This window comes from Sorex araneus, chromosome X, assembly GCF_027595985.1.
Source record: "Sorex araneus isolate mSorAra2 chromosome X, mSorAra2.pri, whole genome shotgun sequence".
Lineage (NCBI taxonomy): Eukaryota > Metazoa > Chordata > Mammalia > Eulipotyphla > Soricidae > Sorex > Sorex araneus.
Genome location: NC_073313.1, coordinates 161,095,696 through 161,111,662, shown reverse-complemented (window position 1 = coordinate 161,111,662; position 15,967 = coordinate 161,095,696). Strand labels below are relative to the sequence as shown.

At 54.0% G+C, this 15,967-nt stretch overlaps 1 protein-coding gene across 2 annotated transcripts; it reads right to left on the bottom strand.

The window, feature by feature from the left end:
- Positions 1-756: 756 nt before the first annotated feature.
- On the bottom strand, positions 757-15,364 carry VAMP4 (vesicle associated membrane protein 4). 2 transcript variants are annotated; one of them, XM_055123126.1, is made up of 8 exons: positions 15,207-15,364; positions 12,029-12,150; positions 10,323-10,369; positions 9,240-9,290; positions 7,577-7,677; positions 5,887-5,966; positions 2,315-2,366; positions 757-1,324 (listed from the first exon to the last, which is right to left on the bottom strand). In XM_055123126.1, exons 2-8 carry the CDS (start codon positions 12,092-12,094, stop codon positions 1,296-1,298), a joined length of 426 nt encoding a protein of 141 aa, XP_054979101.1. In that variant the 5' UTR covers positions 12,095-12,150; positions 15,207-15,364; the 3' UTR covers positions 757-1,295. The 2 variants fall into 2 exon arrangements, with proteins under 2 accessions (XP_054979101.1, XP_054979102.1); XM_055123127.1 differs by lacking the exon at positions 9,240-9,290.
- Positions 15,365-15,967: the final 603 nt, after the last annotated feature.

The window sequence follows — 15,967 nt, the reverse complement described above, 5'->3', positions numbered from 1 at the left end:
CTGGAGCTTGCTATGGGGCCTCCTTTTCACACTCAGATTTGTTCCAACAAAACAACACAGGGATGGTGCATTTTTTACATCCAAAAGGTTGCAAGTTTCCATTTTCCATAAGCTAGATGCCCAAAATCAGTACGTTCCCATATACAATTTAAAAAAATAAAAAAAAAATAAAATAAAATAAAATAAAAAAAAAAAGTTAACTGGAATGTTTTATTATTTTTTTTATTTTTTTGCTTTCTGGGTCACACCTGGCAATGCTCAGGGCTGACTCCTGGCTCTGCACTCAGGAATCACTCCTGGCAGTGCTCGGGGGACCCTATGGGATGCTGGGAATCGAACCTGGGTTGGCCGTGTGCAAGGCAAATGCCCTACCCACTGTGCTATTGCTCCAGCCCCAAATGCTGTTGCTTTCTACTTTCACACACTCCAAGGATGTTCTTCAAACACTTTAAAAATATTATTATTATCGGGGCTGGAGCGATAGCACAACGGGGAGGGCGTTTGCCTTGCACGCAGCCAACCCGGGTTCGATTCCCAGCATCCCATAGGGTCCCCCGAGCACTGCCAGGAGTGATTCCTGAGTGCAGAGCCAGGAGTAACCCCTAAGCATTGCCGGGTGTGACCCAAAAAAGCAAAAAAAAAAAAAATTATTATCTCCAGATATTTAATGAACCAGGGCAAACTTTTCAAACCATTGAAAATTTCCATTTCTGTAATCCAGATGTCAAAAAAAAAAAAATAGAACACATTCCCACATACGGTCAAAAATAGGTTTACTGGAATGTTTTTAAATAAGAGCTGAAGGTAGCCACATTTACAACACTTGGTTTTTGTTACACCCAGAAACATGTGGAAATTGCAAAGCAATTATAATGTGAGAAGAATCTTGCAAATACTGTCAGGGCGGTTCTGCGATCTCTTTTCGCTGGACGGCCTGACCGCTTCTCCCTCGGCTGCTGGCGGCCCCACCAGTGATGCAATAATACAAGTCCTGTCGCCGTTGAAATCACAGTATGAAATCTCATTATCAGTGTTTTAACTATGTACACAAACAACGCGCCAGCAAGCATGTCGCTTCAAATGAGCTCCTTGGGGCATGGCGAAATAGAGGCTGGGGTTATCTGCTTCGAAAAATTATTAAAAGCACGTTTTGTTGGGAGGGAGAGACGTGGGCATTTCCTCCACTTCACTCCCATTTGAAGTGACGCTCGCGTCGCGCTTTGGGGGGGTAAGTCTCGAGGGCTTTGTACACGGTGCCATCTTGCATTACTGTCCCGGGTTCAACAGACATCAAGTCAGGTGCGGTACTTCACAAATATAAGAACTGTGAGAGACAAGGCAGGGGAAAGAAGCATCATCAAATTGCCTTTTTTATCACTTTTTTTTTTTTTTTTTTGCTTTCTGGGTCACACCAGGGGTTCCTCCTGGCTCTGCACTCAGGAATTACTCCTGGTGGTGCTCGGGGGGGTGGGTGCGCTATGGGTTGCTGGGAATCGAACCTGGGTCGGCCGCGTGCAAGGCAAACGCCCCCTCCCCACTGTGCTATAGCTCCAGTCCCATCAAATTCCCTTTGGCTGGTAGCCAGAGCTTCCCTGGGGTTAGAGAGCCGGAACGGGTCACGTTCCTGTCCCTGGAAGCTGGGACCAGGTGACCATCAGCACCATCCTCCCAGCGGCCCTCCCCCCAAAGGAACACACGATTCAAGGGGGTGACCTTGAGCAGAGGCCTTGGAGAAAAGGACATAGAGAGATATATATATATAGAGAGAGAGAGAGAGAGAAGAGAGAGAGAATGGAGAGAGAGGGAGAGAGGAGAGAGAGGGAGAGGAGAGACAAAGAGAGAGAGAAGGGGGGGAGAGGGAGAGAGAGAATGGAGAGAGAGGGAGAGAGGAGAGAGAAAGAGAGAGAGGGAGAGACAGAGAGAGAGAAAGGAGAGAGGGAGAGAGAGGAGAGACAGAGAGGGAGAGACAAAGACAGAAGGGGGAGAGGGAGAGAGACAGAGACAGAGAGAGAGACAGACAGAGAGAGGGAGAGAGAAGAAGAGAAGGAAGGATCACAACCAAGATGGTGCTAGGGTTGAAGGACATCAGGACTAGGTGAGCTGACACCAGTTCTGCCCCGTGAGAGGAAAAAGAATGCCGGAGGGGTCCCCGGGCGCTCCCAAGAGACATGCATAATCCACACAGGGTCTACGGGCCTGTCCTGGGACCCTCAGATTCTCCGAGAAGAATCTGAGGTCACGACAAATCGTGACATCTGTCCTGCAAGCAGCAGAGCTCCAGTGAAGCCCCGGGAAGGCCCCGGCACATACTTACTGATGATCACTAGCAAGAGGGCCACGGCGACCAAAGCCATGATAGCTTTTATCTACAAGACACAAAAAGGCAGACAGATATCAGGACATCAGCAGGGGGGCCCCACTGGGGGCCTCAGGCACAGGCCGGCTCGCGACGGGCACTGAAGTTCCTCGAAAGCACGCGGGCCGCTGGCACCCTCCTGTGGACGGGTCCTCCCTCACCCAGGGCTGTGGGGTGTCCATTGGATGATTTTTACCGTCTGGGGCGAAGCTGCCAGCTGATACACGGAACCCTCCAGGCCGGGCCTTCCCGCCCGATGCCTCGTACCCAGGAAACAGCCAGAGTGCAGTTTCCTTGCCCAAATGGATGCAGCCTTCCGCGGGCTCACTCCAAACGCTGCTGCTTCCTGCTCCCCATCCTGGTACTTTTTTTCTTTTTCTTTTTTTGGGTCACACCCAGCAATGCTCAGAGCCTATTCCTGGCTCTGCACTCAGGAATCACTCCTGGTGGTGCTCTGGGGACCACACGGGATGCTGGGAATCGAACCCGGGTCAGCCGCGTGCCAGGCCTCCCCTCTGTGCTATCACTCCACTCCCCACCCTGGTACTTTTCATTTCTAAGACTATACTTTACTTATTTATTTGCTTTTTGGGTCACACCTGGCGATGCACAGGGGTTACTCCTGGTTTTGCACTCAGGAATTACTCCTGGCGGTGCTCAGGGGACCATGTGGGATGCTGGGAATTGAACCCGGGTCGGTCGTGTGCAAGGCAAAGGCCCTCCCCGCTGTGCTACCACTCCAGCCTCTGGGACTATACTTTAGATTCTTTGTGAAAAGCCCCATTTTAGATTTTGTAGTTTTATGTTCAGGGAGTGACGATACTGTTGGCGACTGGATTTCATGCAGAAAAATGTCCCTGCGCCCCAGCCTCCCTGCCTTCAGCCTGTCCCCTGCTGGTCCCCACCGTGACCTGCTGGGTTCTGCAGACCAGCCTTGGCCTCATTTATTAGAGCAAAAGAGCGCAGACTGGCTCAGCTCCCTGGCAAAGGAGACATCTGTTGTTGTTTTTTTGTTGTTCTTTTTGGGTCACACAGTGATCGGTTCCTCCTGGCTCTGCACTCAGGAATCACTCCTGGCGGTGCTCAGAGGACCTGATGGGATGCCGGGGATCGAACCTGGGTCGGCTGTGTGCAAGGCAAACGCCCTCTCCGCTGAGCTATAGCTCCAACCCCAAGGAGAGTTAAGGTTAATCCTTAGCCAGCTGCTTAACTGGAGGCATTCAGGGCCCACAAGAGGGCGGGAGGGCTGATTCATCCCTGACTGCATGCACTGGCTGCAGGGCCGCCCAAGGCCCCCTGGTCACACAGCCTGCTGCCTTGAGGACCCCTGAATTTGCCAACCCCACTGATAAGGGCACTGCGAGGTTTCCTCAGGACTGAACCGCGGCCTGCAGATGAAACAGTGACATTTCCCGAGGCAGATGATGGAAGACGGGACTCCTGGCCCACCTGGGCTGGAAGCCCCCAGCGGCTTCCTCACACCCGTCCCCAGCAGACAACCATCGGGCCCAGCACACTAGTCCTACTGGTCTCTGTTCCCTTCTCCAATTTTTCTTGCCCAAGATAACTTAAAAGCCATTTAAAAAAATATTTTATTTTATTCTATTTTATTCCCCCCCCTTTTTTTTTTGCTTTTTGGGTCACACCCGGTGATGCACAGGGGTTATTCCTGGCTCTGCACTCAGGCGGAGCTCAGGGGACCCTATGGGATGCTGGGATTCGAACCTGGGTTGGCCAGGTGCAAGGCAAACGCCCTACCCACTGTGCTATCACTCCAGCCCTTAAAAGCCATTTTTTGTCTCTTCTGGGGTGCGGCTGTACCTCAGCCTCATCAGAGGTTCCTAGTGTCCGCCCAGGAGCGTTCCCCGATTCACTTCTCCTAGTCCCTTCACTTTGTCTGTCTCTGCCCCGTAGTCTGCGCCAGGCAAGATACTTAAATGCATCAGGCATGTGCACCAACAATTCCAAAATGCGTCCTTTGCTGGAGCAATAGCACAGTGGGGAAGGCGTTGGCCTTGCGCAAGGCTGACCTGGGGTGCAATCCCTAGCATCCCATAGGGTCCAAAAAAAAAAGAAAAATTCCTGAGCCAAAATGCATACAGTATTGGGGCTGGAGTAACAGCACAGTGGGCAGGGCGTCTGCCTTGCACACGGCCGACCTGGGTTCAATTCCCAGCATCCCACATGGTCCCCCGAGCACCGCCAGGAGTGATTCCTGAGTGCAGAGCCAGGAGTAACCCCTGAGCATGGCCGGGTGTGACCCAAAAAGCAACAAAACAAAACAAAACCAAAATGCACACATTATAAATTGATTTCATGTCTACTGAGTTTTAATCAGTCTTCATTAAAATAGTTTTCTATAATGGATTAAAGATGGTTCATTTGAGGAGGGAACGGGGAGGGATCCAGTTATTATAAACAGATGAGACATTCGGACAAGCATCCCAGCTCATTTCAGACTACTGAAGTGTTTCCAGAATAACTGGCACTGGTGGCTCACTGGCGTCACATTTTATAGAGGGACCAAGAAAGTGCACGGAAACCTTGCAACTTGGACATTACTGCTATTAAAAATCCTTACGGGGGTTGGAATGACAGCACAGCGGGGAGGGTGTTTGCCTTGCACGCAGCCAACCCAGGTTTGATCCCTGGCTATCCTGTAGGGTCCCCCGAGCACTGCCAGGAGTGATTCCTGAGTACAGAGCCAGGTCAGCCATGAGCATAGCTGGGTGTGACCCAAAAAGCAAAAAAATAAAAAAAAAAAAAGAAAGAAAGAAAGAAAGAAGAAAGAAAAAGAAATCCTTACAGGGGGCTGGAGCGATAGCACAGTGGGTACGGGCGTTTGCCTTGCATGCGGCCAACCCAGGTTCGATCCCCGGCATCCCATAGGGTCCCCCGAGCACTGCCAGGAGTGATTCCTGAGTGCAGAGCCAGGAGGAACCCCTGAGCATCGCCAGGTGGGACCCAATTTATTTATTTATTTATTTATTTATTTATTTATTTATTTATTTATTTATTTATTTGCTTATTTATTTATTTATTTATTTATTTATTTATTTATTTATTTATTTATTTATTTGCTTTTTGGGTCACACCTGGCGATGCACAGGGGTTCCTCCTGGCTCTGCACTCAGGAATCACTCCTGGCGGTGCTCGGGGGACCCTATGGGATGCTGGGAATCGAACCTGGGTCTCCCGAGTGCAAGGCCAACGCCCTCGCCGCTGTGGTATTGCTCCAGCCCCGTGGGATCCAATTTAAAAAAAAAATCCAGAGCCCGATGTGGACAGGGGTAAGATGAGAATGCGGAGAGGGTCTGAGGCCCCTGGGCCTCTTCAAGTGCCGAAGTTCAGCAGGGCCTGGACTGGCTTGACACGGGCAGGAAACACCCAGTTCCCAGCCAGCTGGACAGGACAGTCTGAAACTGCACCATCACCCGGCTCTGCCTACGCCTTACCCGGCAGCCTGGGTCCCACCTTCCCCCAAGCCCCCATCCTCACCGAGGCCCGAGGGGCACTGGCAGGACATGTACCTTGCATCCGCGCCACCACATGTGCCGTCGAAGCTGTTTGGATCTGTTGCTGAAAGCGGCTGCGTTATCCGATAAGCTCTCTAGGTCACATGGGGCGGAGAGAAGGGTTAGACGATGGGACGAGGTCTTGGCTCACAGACATGAGAAATATTAACTTTTCATTTTGTTTTGGCTTTTTGGGTCCCACCCGGCGATGCATAGGGGTTCCTCCTGGCTCTGCACTCAGGAATCACTCCTGGCAGTGCTCGGGGGACCCTATGGGATGCTGGGGATCGAACCAGGGTCGGCCACGTGCAAGGCCAACGCCCTCCCTGCTGTGCTATTGCTCCGGCCCCACGAGTTCTGGTTCCACTGACTCTTTTATTTTTTTCTTTTTGGGTCACACCCGGCGATGCTCAGGGATTCCTCCTGGCTCTGCACTCAGGAATCACCCCTGGCGGTGCTCGGGGGACCATATGGGATGCTGGGAATCGAACCCGGGTCGGCCGCATGCAAGGCAAATGCCCTCCCCGCTGTACTATTGCTCCAGCCCCCCACTGACTCTTCTTGCCTTCGTCCCAGATCACGGCGTTTAAGGGCCAGTACTACCCTTTCGCCAAAGTCTTCCTGGAGTTCCATATGGGATGCTGGGGATGGAACCCAGGTCGAACCCAAGTCAGCTCGAGTCGGCCACGTGCCAAGGCCAGAGCCAGAATATTAACTAACGTCAACCTCTTCACATTTCTTCCCTTCTGAGCAAGAAAACATCTCCCAGAACATCTACCACAGGCTCTGGCATACTGTATTATAAATGAGGAAAATAAAAACAAAAACAAAACAAAGAATGCACAGGAGTTTGCTTGCATTTGCTTGCTTGATCCATTTTAAATGAAAATTTAAGAACCTCTTCTCAGAGCCTCCAGGCTTTCAGATAAATGCATGATTTGGGGGCTGGAGAGATAGCACAGCGGGTAGGGCGTTCGCCTTGCACGCGGCCGACCCGGGTTCGAATCCCAGCATCCCATATGGTCCCCTGAGCACGGCCAGGGGTAGTTCCTGAGTGCAGAGCCAGGAGTAACCCCTGTGCATCGCCAGGTATGACCCAAAAAGCAAAAAAAAAAAAAAAAGCAGGATTTGGGTAGGAAAATAACATAGAACAAAATGACACACAGAGGGCTGGAGTGATAGCACAGCGGGGAGGGCGTTTGCCTTGCATGCAGCAGACCCGGGTTCGATTCCCAGCATCCCATAGGGTCCCCTGAGTACCGCCAGGAATGATTCCTGAGTGCAAAGCCAGGAGTAATCCCTGAGCATTGCTGGGTGTGACCCCAAAAAGCAAAAAAAAAAAACCAAAAAAAAAAAAAAACCCAAAATGACACACAGAGCTAGATACTGATTTTTTGTTTGTTTGTTTTCTTGTTTTTTTTCTGTTTTTGGTGTTTGGGTCTCACCCGGCGATGCACAGGGGTTACTCCTGGCTCCTGCGCTCAGGAATCGCTCCTCACTGTGCTCGGGGGACCCTATGGGATGCTGGGAATTGAACCGGGGTCAGCCACGTGCAAGGCAAACACCCTCCCCGCTGTGCTATTGCTCCAGCCCCTGATTTTTTTTTTTTTTTTTGCTAAGTCCAGATTCCACTGGCTAAGAAAAAAAAAAATAGACACAAAACTCCGACTCCCAGACCAGTGAGACCCGCGCAGGGCGTCTGTACCTGATTTGTCCTGGAGTTCATCTAGTCTCTCCCCCCTTTCGATGACCTTCGTGATATTTTCTTGCATGACATCGATGACTTCATCCACCTGATTCTGAACACTGGGTACAGAGAGGGGAGGGGCTGACCATTTCGGAACACGCCGCGCTCGAGGAAACGAAGTCGGCCGCGGGACCCATGTCTGGGGACGCTAGCATGAGACCACTGACCACGGGAGCCACATGCGGGGGGGCGGGGGTGGCAGGATGAGCTGAGTGCACCTGTATTTCTTCCTGCCTGCAGGTCCCCTGACGAAGCTGGCCTGTCCCTCTGCTCGTGCTCCCCGAGCCTTCAAGGACTGCGTGACTGTCCCATCCCCCTTGTCGTCAGGGCTCACGGCCTCCAACGAGACAAGCAGCAAAGTCTCCACCCAGAAAACGCCACGGCAGGGCTGTGTGCGGGGGGAGAAGGACAAGGGGTTTCTGGGGGCAGCTGCCGGACTCGGGAAGGGCAGGAGGGGGCATCCGCTTTGTCCCTCTGGATGTAGGAAACCCAGCGACGGATTCACAACCCCCCGGGCCCTGAGTATATGTCCTGTAAATGCTCTCGGCAGAGAGGAATTCAAAGCCAAGGGAAGCCAGGCTGGACAGATGGCCCGGAGGGCTGGCCGCAGGCTCTGCACGGCTGACAGGCGGCACCCCACGGTGGCCAGAGCACGACTGGGACTGCCACCCCCGGAAAAAAAAAAAAAAAAGGAAAGCCCAGGGGCCGGAGTGATAGCACAGCAGGTAGGGCGTTTGCCTTGCACGCGGCCGACCCGGGTTCAATCCCCGGCATCCCATATGGTCCCCCAAGCACGCCAGGAGTAATTCCTGACTGCAAAGCCAGGAGTAACCCCTGAACATCGCTGGGTGTGACCCAAAAAAAGCAAAAAAAAAGGAAAGCCCAAACCAGCAAGCGCGGTTCCTTTAGCTGACACTCAGAGATGCAGGGGTGAAGCAGAAAAGCAGGGGTGTGTGTGTGGCGGGGGGGGGAGTGGCTGGAGCAACAGCACAGCGGGTAGGGCATTTGCCTTGCACACGGCTGACCCAGGTTCAGTTCCCAGCGTCCCATAGGGCCCCCTGAGCACCACTAGGGGTAATTCCTGAGTGCAGAGCCAGGAGTCAGCCCTGTGCATTGCTGGGTGTGACCCAAAAAGCAAAAATAATAATAATAATAATAATAATAATAATAAAAGCAGCAAGAGTCCTGATGCCCACGAGCTTCTCCAGTCTACATCAGGCCACTGCAACTGTCTCCTGGGCACATAAGAGGGACTTTAGGGGCTGGAGAGATAGTGCAGTGGAGAGCGTCCCCTGAGTCCTGCCAGGACGGAGCCCTCTGGCACAGAGCCAGGAGTTGGCCCTGAGAACCACCAAGGTGTGGGCCCCCAACATATATATACATACATGCATATATGTATGTGTGTATGTGTGTATGTGCGTGTGTGTATTACAGAATCCGTGGCCATTAGGTCCCGATTCTTGCCCTTTGTGTCTGGTAGTGGGACTGGCTGTGGACCTGCAGTTTGCAAGAACGGCCAGAAAGGGCCCCCCCGCCCCCCACCAGATACATCTGGCCGAGTTCCCACTCTGCCCAGGAAGGTGACAACCGATCCAACGGAAAGAGTATCTCAGGGACTTACTGCTTGATCTTATCATTCCTGGGTCCAAATCTTGGTCCAGAAGGCCCCCTCCTGCACACAAACGCCAAGGTCAGGTCACTTGGCCTGAGTATGACTCAGTCATATTCTGCTCTGCGGAGCGCCTACGTCTCACCCGTGACGTCCTTTGGGTGGCCTGTGCCTTCTGGCGGCTACTGACCGCTGCCACTAAGGAAACGGGAGCTGGTTTTCCCTATTCTTTTGCGAGCTTTTTTTTCTGTCTCTCCCCGGCCAGCACAGAACCACAGCCCGTGGAAACTGGCCGGCACAGCTGTTGTGTGACGCTTGGCATGGAGAGGCCGGTTCCCTCTGCCTGCACCCGGGCCCCCAGCTGAGGGCTGGGCCTTCTCCCCTCCTGCACTGTCTACAGCGCCCCCGTCTCTGCCAACAGCTCTGGGACACTGGTGGGACTCTGGGGTCCTGCCGAAAGGGACAGTCTGGCTTCTGATGCTCTTCCCACGAGTGACTATGTGGTGGTGGGGCTGCTTCTTGCCCTCTGGGCTCGCTCCGCCCCTCTGCTTTCATTAATTTTGTCTGTTTGGGGGCCACCCCTAGCAGTGCTCAGAGGTTCCCCCAGCTTAGTACTCAGGGGTCACTCCCGGCAGGGCTTGGGGTGCCGGGGACCAAACCTAGGTCATCCGCCTATAAGGAACCAACTCTCCGGCCCCTACGTCTTCCGGCCTTGCCACCCTTCCAAACGCTATCAACAGGTCCCCACTGAAAAGGTAAACTCAGGAGGGGCCCCAAGAGTCACCAACGGTGAATGGCCACCCCCGAGGGCACTGCCCAGAGACACGACGACCCACCGCAGCAGGAAGACCTCTTGGGATAAAGACGATGAGTGGATGAAACGCACTGCGGTTCCATTTACAGGGACTCTTTCTAGAAAATTTGGGTGGCAGGGGAGGCGGCCGCTCAGGGGCTGCCTGGGGTCCCGGGGAATGACAGGTGGGTGGGGAAGACAGCGGGAGGGCGCGGACGCGTGTTAAAACTCAGTGTGCACGTTAAGAGACACTTCCGGGTACAGCACCACATGTCAGCAAAGCGGAGAGCAAAGAAACTTACAGGAAAAAGTCCTCTTCTTCGTCTGAGTCATCTTCGAGAAGATTCCTCTGCGGAAGAAGGGAAGATATGTGTTTTGAGAAGAAGACGGGGGCTGAAGCGACAGCACAGTGGGGAGGGTGTTTGCCTTGCACGCGGCCGACCCATGTTTGATTCCCAGCATCCCATAGGGTCCCCCAAGCACCGCCAGAAGTAATTCCTGAGTGCAGAGCCAGGAGTAACCCCTGTGCATCACCAGGTGTGACCCAAAAGGGAAAAAAAAAAGAACAAGAGGTCGAGGAAAAACGTTGCAGGTCCCATGGAGGTGAGCGTTTGTTTGTCTGTTTGTTTTTTGGGGGGTCACACCCGGCGATGCTCAGGTCAGGGCCGACTCCTGGCTCTGCACTCAGGAATCACTCCTGGCGGTGCTCGGGGGACCCAATGGGACATGGGGATCAAACCCAGGTCGGTAGTATGCATGGCTAACTCCCTACCTGCTGTACTATTGCTCCGGCCCAAGGAGGTGAGTATGTTTTTGTCTTTTTTCTCCCCCCAGTTTTTGGGGCCACACCCAGCGATGCTCAGGACTGACTCCTGGCTCTGTGTTCAGGGATCACTCAGGTGGGGCTCGGGGTACCATCCGAGATGCTGGAGTTCGAACTCAGGGCAAGCGCTGACTGCGCTGTACTCTCTCTCTGACCTCCGTGAGAATTCTGAGCTACCAGATTCTCAGCCAAAGCCCTCCAGTGACGTCACTCTGGCAAGCTAAAAGTCACGGAACCACGGCAGGAGACGTGCAGACGGAATGAACGAGTTTTCCTGTCAGTGCCAGGGCCCTAGTGGGGGTGAGTGTGAGAGCCAGGGGCTAGACTTTTAAAAAGAAACAAACAAGGGGCTGGAGTGATAGCACAGCGGGGAGGGCGTTTGCCTTGCACGCTGCCGACCCAGGTTCAATTCCCAGCATCCCATATGGTCCCCTGAGCAGCGCCAGGGGTAATTCCTGAGTGCAGAGCCAGGAGTAACCCCTGTGCACTGCTGGGTATGACCTAAAAAAAAAAAAAGAAAAAAAAGAAACAAACAAAAAAGTACCTCCCTAGGGCTCCACAGTTCAGAATCAGATAATGTGTATTCGTATAAAACTCCCTTTCAAAGACTACATGAGGGGCTGGAGCGATAGCACAGCAGGGAGGGCGTTTGCCTTGCACACGGCTGACCCGAGTTCGATTCCCAGCATCTCATATAGTCCCCCAAGAAAGCTACGGGTGTAATCAGTGAATAGGGGTAAAATTCAGTTTAGATACCAAGTTAAGTAATATCGACTTTGCAATTTGGTTACCATGGAGAGAAACTAGAATGAAAAGATGGCAATCCTGGGGCGAGAGTCCAGCAGGGAGGGCGTCTGCAGACCCACGTTCAATCCCCAGCATCCCATATGGTCCCCTGAGCACCACCAGGACTAAACCCTGAGCATCGCCAGGTATGGCTCCCCGCCAAAAAATAAAGAAAAATAGCAATAAACTTCAGAGTTATCTGAAACGCACTTACAAAGGCAGTAAAAACCATGCTTTGGAACCTTTTTTGCCTCCGGTTTGGCGTCAAACCCGGAAGTGCTTGGGGGCTGTTCTCAGCCGGATCCTCCAGGGACTCAGGGATGCTGGGGATAGCCTGGGACTCCGGGCACAAAGCGGCTGCTGTGGTTCCAGCCCTTGCAGCCCATCAGGGGGACTCACCCTTTCACTCTTCACGGATCCGGTGACGTCGTCATCGTTCAGGTGGCGCTTGAACTTGGGAGGCATGTTCCTTAACTCGGGGAGCACCTTTCTGCTTCCCCAGGAGAATTAGTTATCTGCCCCTTGAAGAAGAAAGAAGCTGCATCAGATGTGAGACTTTGGGGCAGAAGCTGAGCACTGGCAACTGGGTGTGAGTCCCTCCAGCCAGGACGGGCTTCTTCACTCTCCCGGGCAGACCCTGCGAGGAGGCTGGCCTCAGGCAGTAGAAGGCCCCCCCCGCAAGACCAAGAAAAACACCTCTCTTTCTTCAGAGAACACGATAGGCAAATTGTAATTTCCATCTTGTTGATTATTCATTCCAAAAGGAGTTTATGGGTTTTTTTTTTTTTTTTTCGTTTTGGCTCACACCCGGCAATGCACAGGGGTTACTCCTGGCTGTGCACTCAGGAATCACTCCTGGCAGTGCTCAGGGGACCCTATGGGATGCTGGGATTCGAACCCGGGTCGGCCGTGTGAAGGCAAATGCCCTACCCGCTGTGCTATCGCTCCAGCCCCGAGTTTATGGTTTTGTAAGAAGAAAGAATGGTCTCTCTGGGACAGGAGAAAACAGGAAGTAGCCCACGAAAGAGATAACTTAAAAGCATTTTTATCTTGGAGTCCAAAGACAACAGAATAGGGGCCGGAGCGATAGCACAGCGGGTAGGGCGTTTGTCTTGCATGCGGCCGACCGGGTTCGATCCCTGGCATCCCATATGGTCCCCCAAGCACCACCAGGAGTAATTCCTGAATGCAAAGCCAGGAGTAACCCCTGAGTATCGCTGGGTGTGACCCAAAAAGAAAAAAAAAACAAACAAAGACAACAGAATATGGCCACTTTTCTGCCCTTCCTCTGTCTGCCCCTTTCTTTCATTTCTGGGTCACTCCTGGAAAGCTCAAGGGACCATACGGGATGCCAGGGATTGTGGCAGAATGCAAGTAAGTACCCTGTCCACTGTACTATCGCTCAAGCCCCATCGCTTTTCTTTATTTGCCTAAACAATAGCAAAACCGGGATGGCTGGGTTTCGGCGTGGGATTGGAACTGGTCAAATCAGATTCACTGTCACTGTCACTGTCATCCCCTTGCTCATTGATGTGTTCGAGCGGGCACCAGCAACGTCTCTCATTGTGAGACTTATTGTTACTGTTCTTGGCATATTGAATACGCCATGGGTAGCTTGCCAGGCTCTGCTGTGCGGGCGCAATATTCTTGGTAGCTTGCCGGGCTCTCCGAGAGGGGCGGAGGAATCGAACACGGGTCAGCCGCATGAAAGGCGAACGCCCTACAGCTGTGCTATCGCTCCAGCCCCGAATCAGATTCGCACATGCAAAACCACTTCAGGGACGCCTCCCCATTCTGCGAAATGGCCCCATCGCTACCTGAGATTTACGCTGTCCCCTCTCTTTCCCTCCTCAAAATGTCTAAATACTGTACCTCATATATATATTAAGGGCCTGGGTACAGCGGCGGTTGCGTGGGGGCACCACTGCACCCCAATAGTTGACGCTGGGGCGGGGTGTCAACCACGCTGTGTGCTGGCACCTGTTAGTGTCTCAGACTGCTCAGAGACCGGGTGACCCAGGTGCTTCTTCCAGCTGTTCCTCCCCCTCCTAGTAACCTCAACAAAGACAGACTTTGAGTCCGTTTTCTTGGAAAAACATCGAGCCTAGTGTGGGCCTCTCAGAGCTACAATTGCAGTACGGGGCCACGTAAGGACACTGCAGAGCAAAAGACTTGGTTTATCTTGTGCATTCAATTATTATTATTACTATTACTATGCAGCTGACCCGAATTCGATTCCTCCATCCCTCTTGGAGAGCCTGTTAAGCTACCGAGAGTATCCCGCCTACACGGCAGAGCCTGGCAAGCTCCCTGGGGCATATTCGATATGCCAAAAACAGTCATAACAAGTCTCACCATGGAGACATTACTGGTGCCCGCTCGAGCAAATCGATGAACAACAAGACGACAGTGCTACAGTGCTACATATATAATAATAAGATATATGTTATATACTATATATACTTAAATAGATACACTTATGTATAATAACTGTATTTATATATATTTAAGATATGTGTATCTTTTTAGGGGCTGGAAGCGATAGCACAGCGGTAGGGCGTTCGCCTTTCACGCGGCCGACCCCTGTTTAATTCCTCCGCCCTTCTTGGAGAACCCGGCAAGCTACCAGGAGTATCTCGCCCGCACAGTAGAGCCTGGCAAGCTCCCCGTGGCATATTGGATATGCCAAACACAGTAACAATAAGTCTCACCATGAGAGACGTTACTGGTGCCTGCTCGAACACATCGATGAGCAACGGGATGACAGTGACAGTATATTTTTAGGAACTATCAGATATTGTTCTAAAGCACAGCATGGGGGGGTTCCATAAAAATAAAGAACCACGTGTGCAAAGAGCTGGGATAAAGCACGCCAGGATGGGTTTACAGAAAGCCTTTTCTACGCTGACAGGCTGCTGTCATTTGCTCCTAAGGGGCAGGCAAATTATTCAGAATTTCCTGGTGGAAAAAAGCTGAGCCCGAATGTGTGTGCCTGCATGCAGACCCTCCCTCTCCCGGACCACCAGACTGAGGCTCTGTGCCCCCTCTTTGCATTCAGAGGAGAGGGCAGAGGGTCCCCTCTCCCCCAGCCTTGGCGCGCGGGGTGGGTCCGGGTGAGGGGGCGGTGCCGCTGCAGGACAGCCATGCACCGGCAGGGGGCGCGCGTCGCAGCACCTGCCCGGGGGGCGGAGCCACCTCACCTGGCTGGAACGGAGGCAAACGCCCAACAGCAGCTCCCCAATCTGCGGTGCAGCCCCCAGGCCCAGCGGCACCTCGGGGTGCCCGAGCAACCCCCAAGCGCGCTCTGTCGCATCCGATAAGCGCGTCCCCCCCGCGGGCTGTGCCCTGCGACTCATTCCCAGCTTGGGGGGCTGCCCCCGGGAGGCCCATCCCCATCCCCCGCGCCCCCTCGCTGCCCCCTGCGGACCCCAGGCCGTCCGGCGCGATCGCGGGCTCCTCCCCACCGGGGGGACCCTCGGCGGCCCCCCAGGCCCGGCCCGGCCCGGCCCCACGAGGACATTGGGGGGCTGCGGGGCGCGACGCCCGTCATGTCTCCTCGCGGCGGGTGGGCGGATACCTGCGTGTGCTCCGGGGGACGCTCCGGGCAGCTCTCGGGGCTCGGCGGAGTGACCAGGGCAGCGGGCAGCCAGGGTCCGGCGTCGCCGCTCCGCAGCAGCTGCGCCCCCGCGCATCGAGCCCATCCGCGCTCCCGGCGGAGGGGCGGGGCCAGGCCGCGGAGCGCCGAGGGAGTCGATGAGCCCAGCCGGAAGAGGCCGAGGCGCAGGCGGGGCCAGCATGCGAAGCGTCGTGGGATTTGTCGTCCTCCCTGCCACTCCGCGCTCCCCCCGGAAGAGGCCTCCGAAGAGGCGGGGCCAGGCTGCAGAGCATTATGGGATTCGTGGTCCTCCGAACCACTCCTCGCCACACCCGGAAGAGGCCTCCGAAGGGGCGGGGTCAGGACGCAGAGCGTCGAGGGAGTCGATGCCCGGCCCCCGCCCGCCCCCGCTCGGCACCCGGAAGCTGCGCGGGGCGCCAGGGAAACCCGCTGAGGTTGAAGGAGGAGCTGCTTCCTGAGCGGTGCATCCTCCACCTCTAGGTCAGGGCTGCCGGTGGGGAGTGTTTTTAGGTTGCTTGCAGCCTCTCTGTTGCGCCATTGTTTGGAGGATTTTGTTCCTCTGGCTTTTATGAAGGCACTGAAGCTGCATGCTTTTTGGTTTTGTTTTTTAAATTATGGGGCCGGGGAGAGAGCAAGGCAAGGCACGCCCCTTACAAGCCGCCAAAGGGTCCCAGGGTCCCAGAGCCCTGTCCGGCGTGATGCCTGAGTGCAAAGCAGAAGGA

Excerpts from the sequence above, each read along its gene's own strand:
- VAMP4 (XM_055123126.1), bottom strand. The coding sequence starts at position 12,094 with ATGCCTCCCAAGTTCAAGCGCCACCTGAACGATGACGACGTCACCGGA. Across the intron at positions 9,291-10,322 it reads GAAGAAGAGGACTTTTTCCT|GAGGGGGCCTTCTGGACCAA; the intron begins GTAAGTTTCTTT and ends GTTTGTGTGCAG. Across the intron at positions 2,367-5,886 it reads TGTGGTGGCGCGGATGCAAG|ATAAAAGCTATCATGGCTTT; the intron begins GTACATGTCCTG and ends TGTGTCTTGTAG.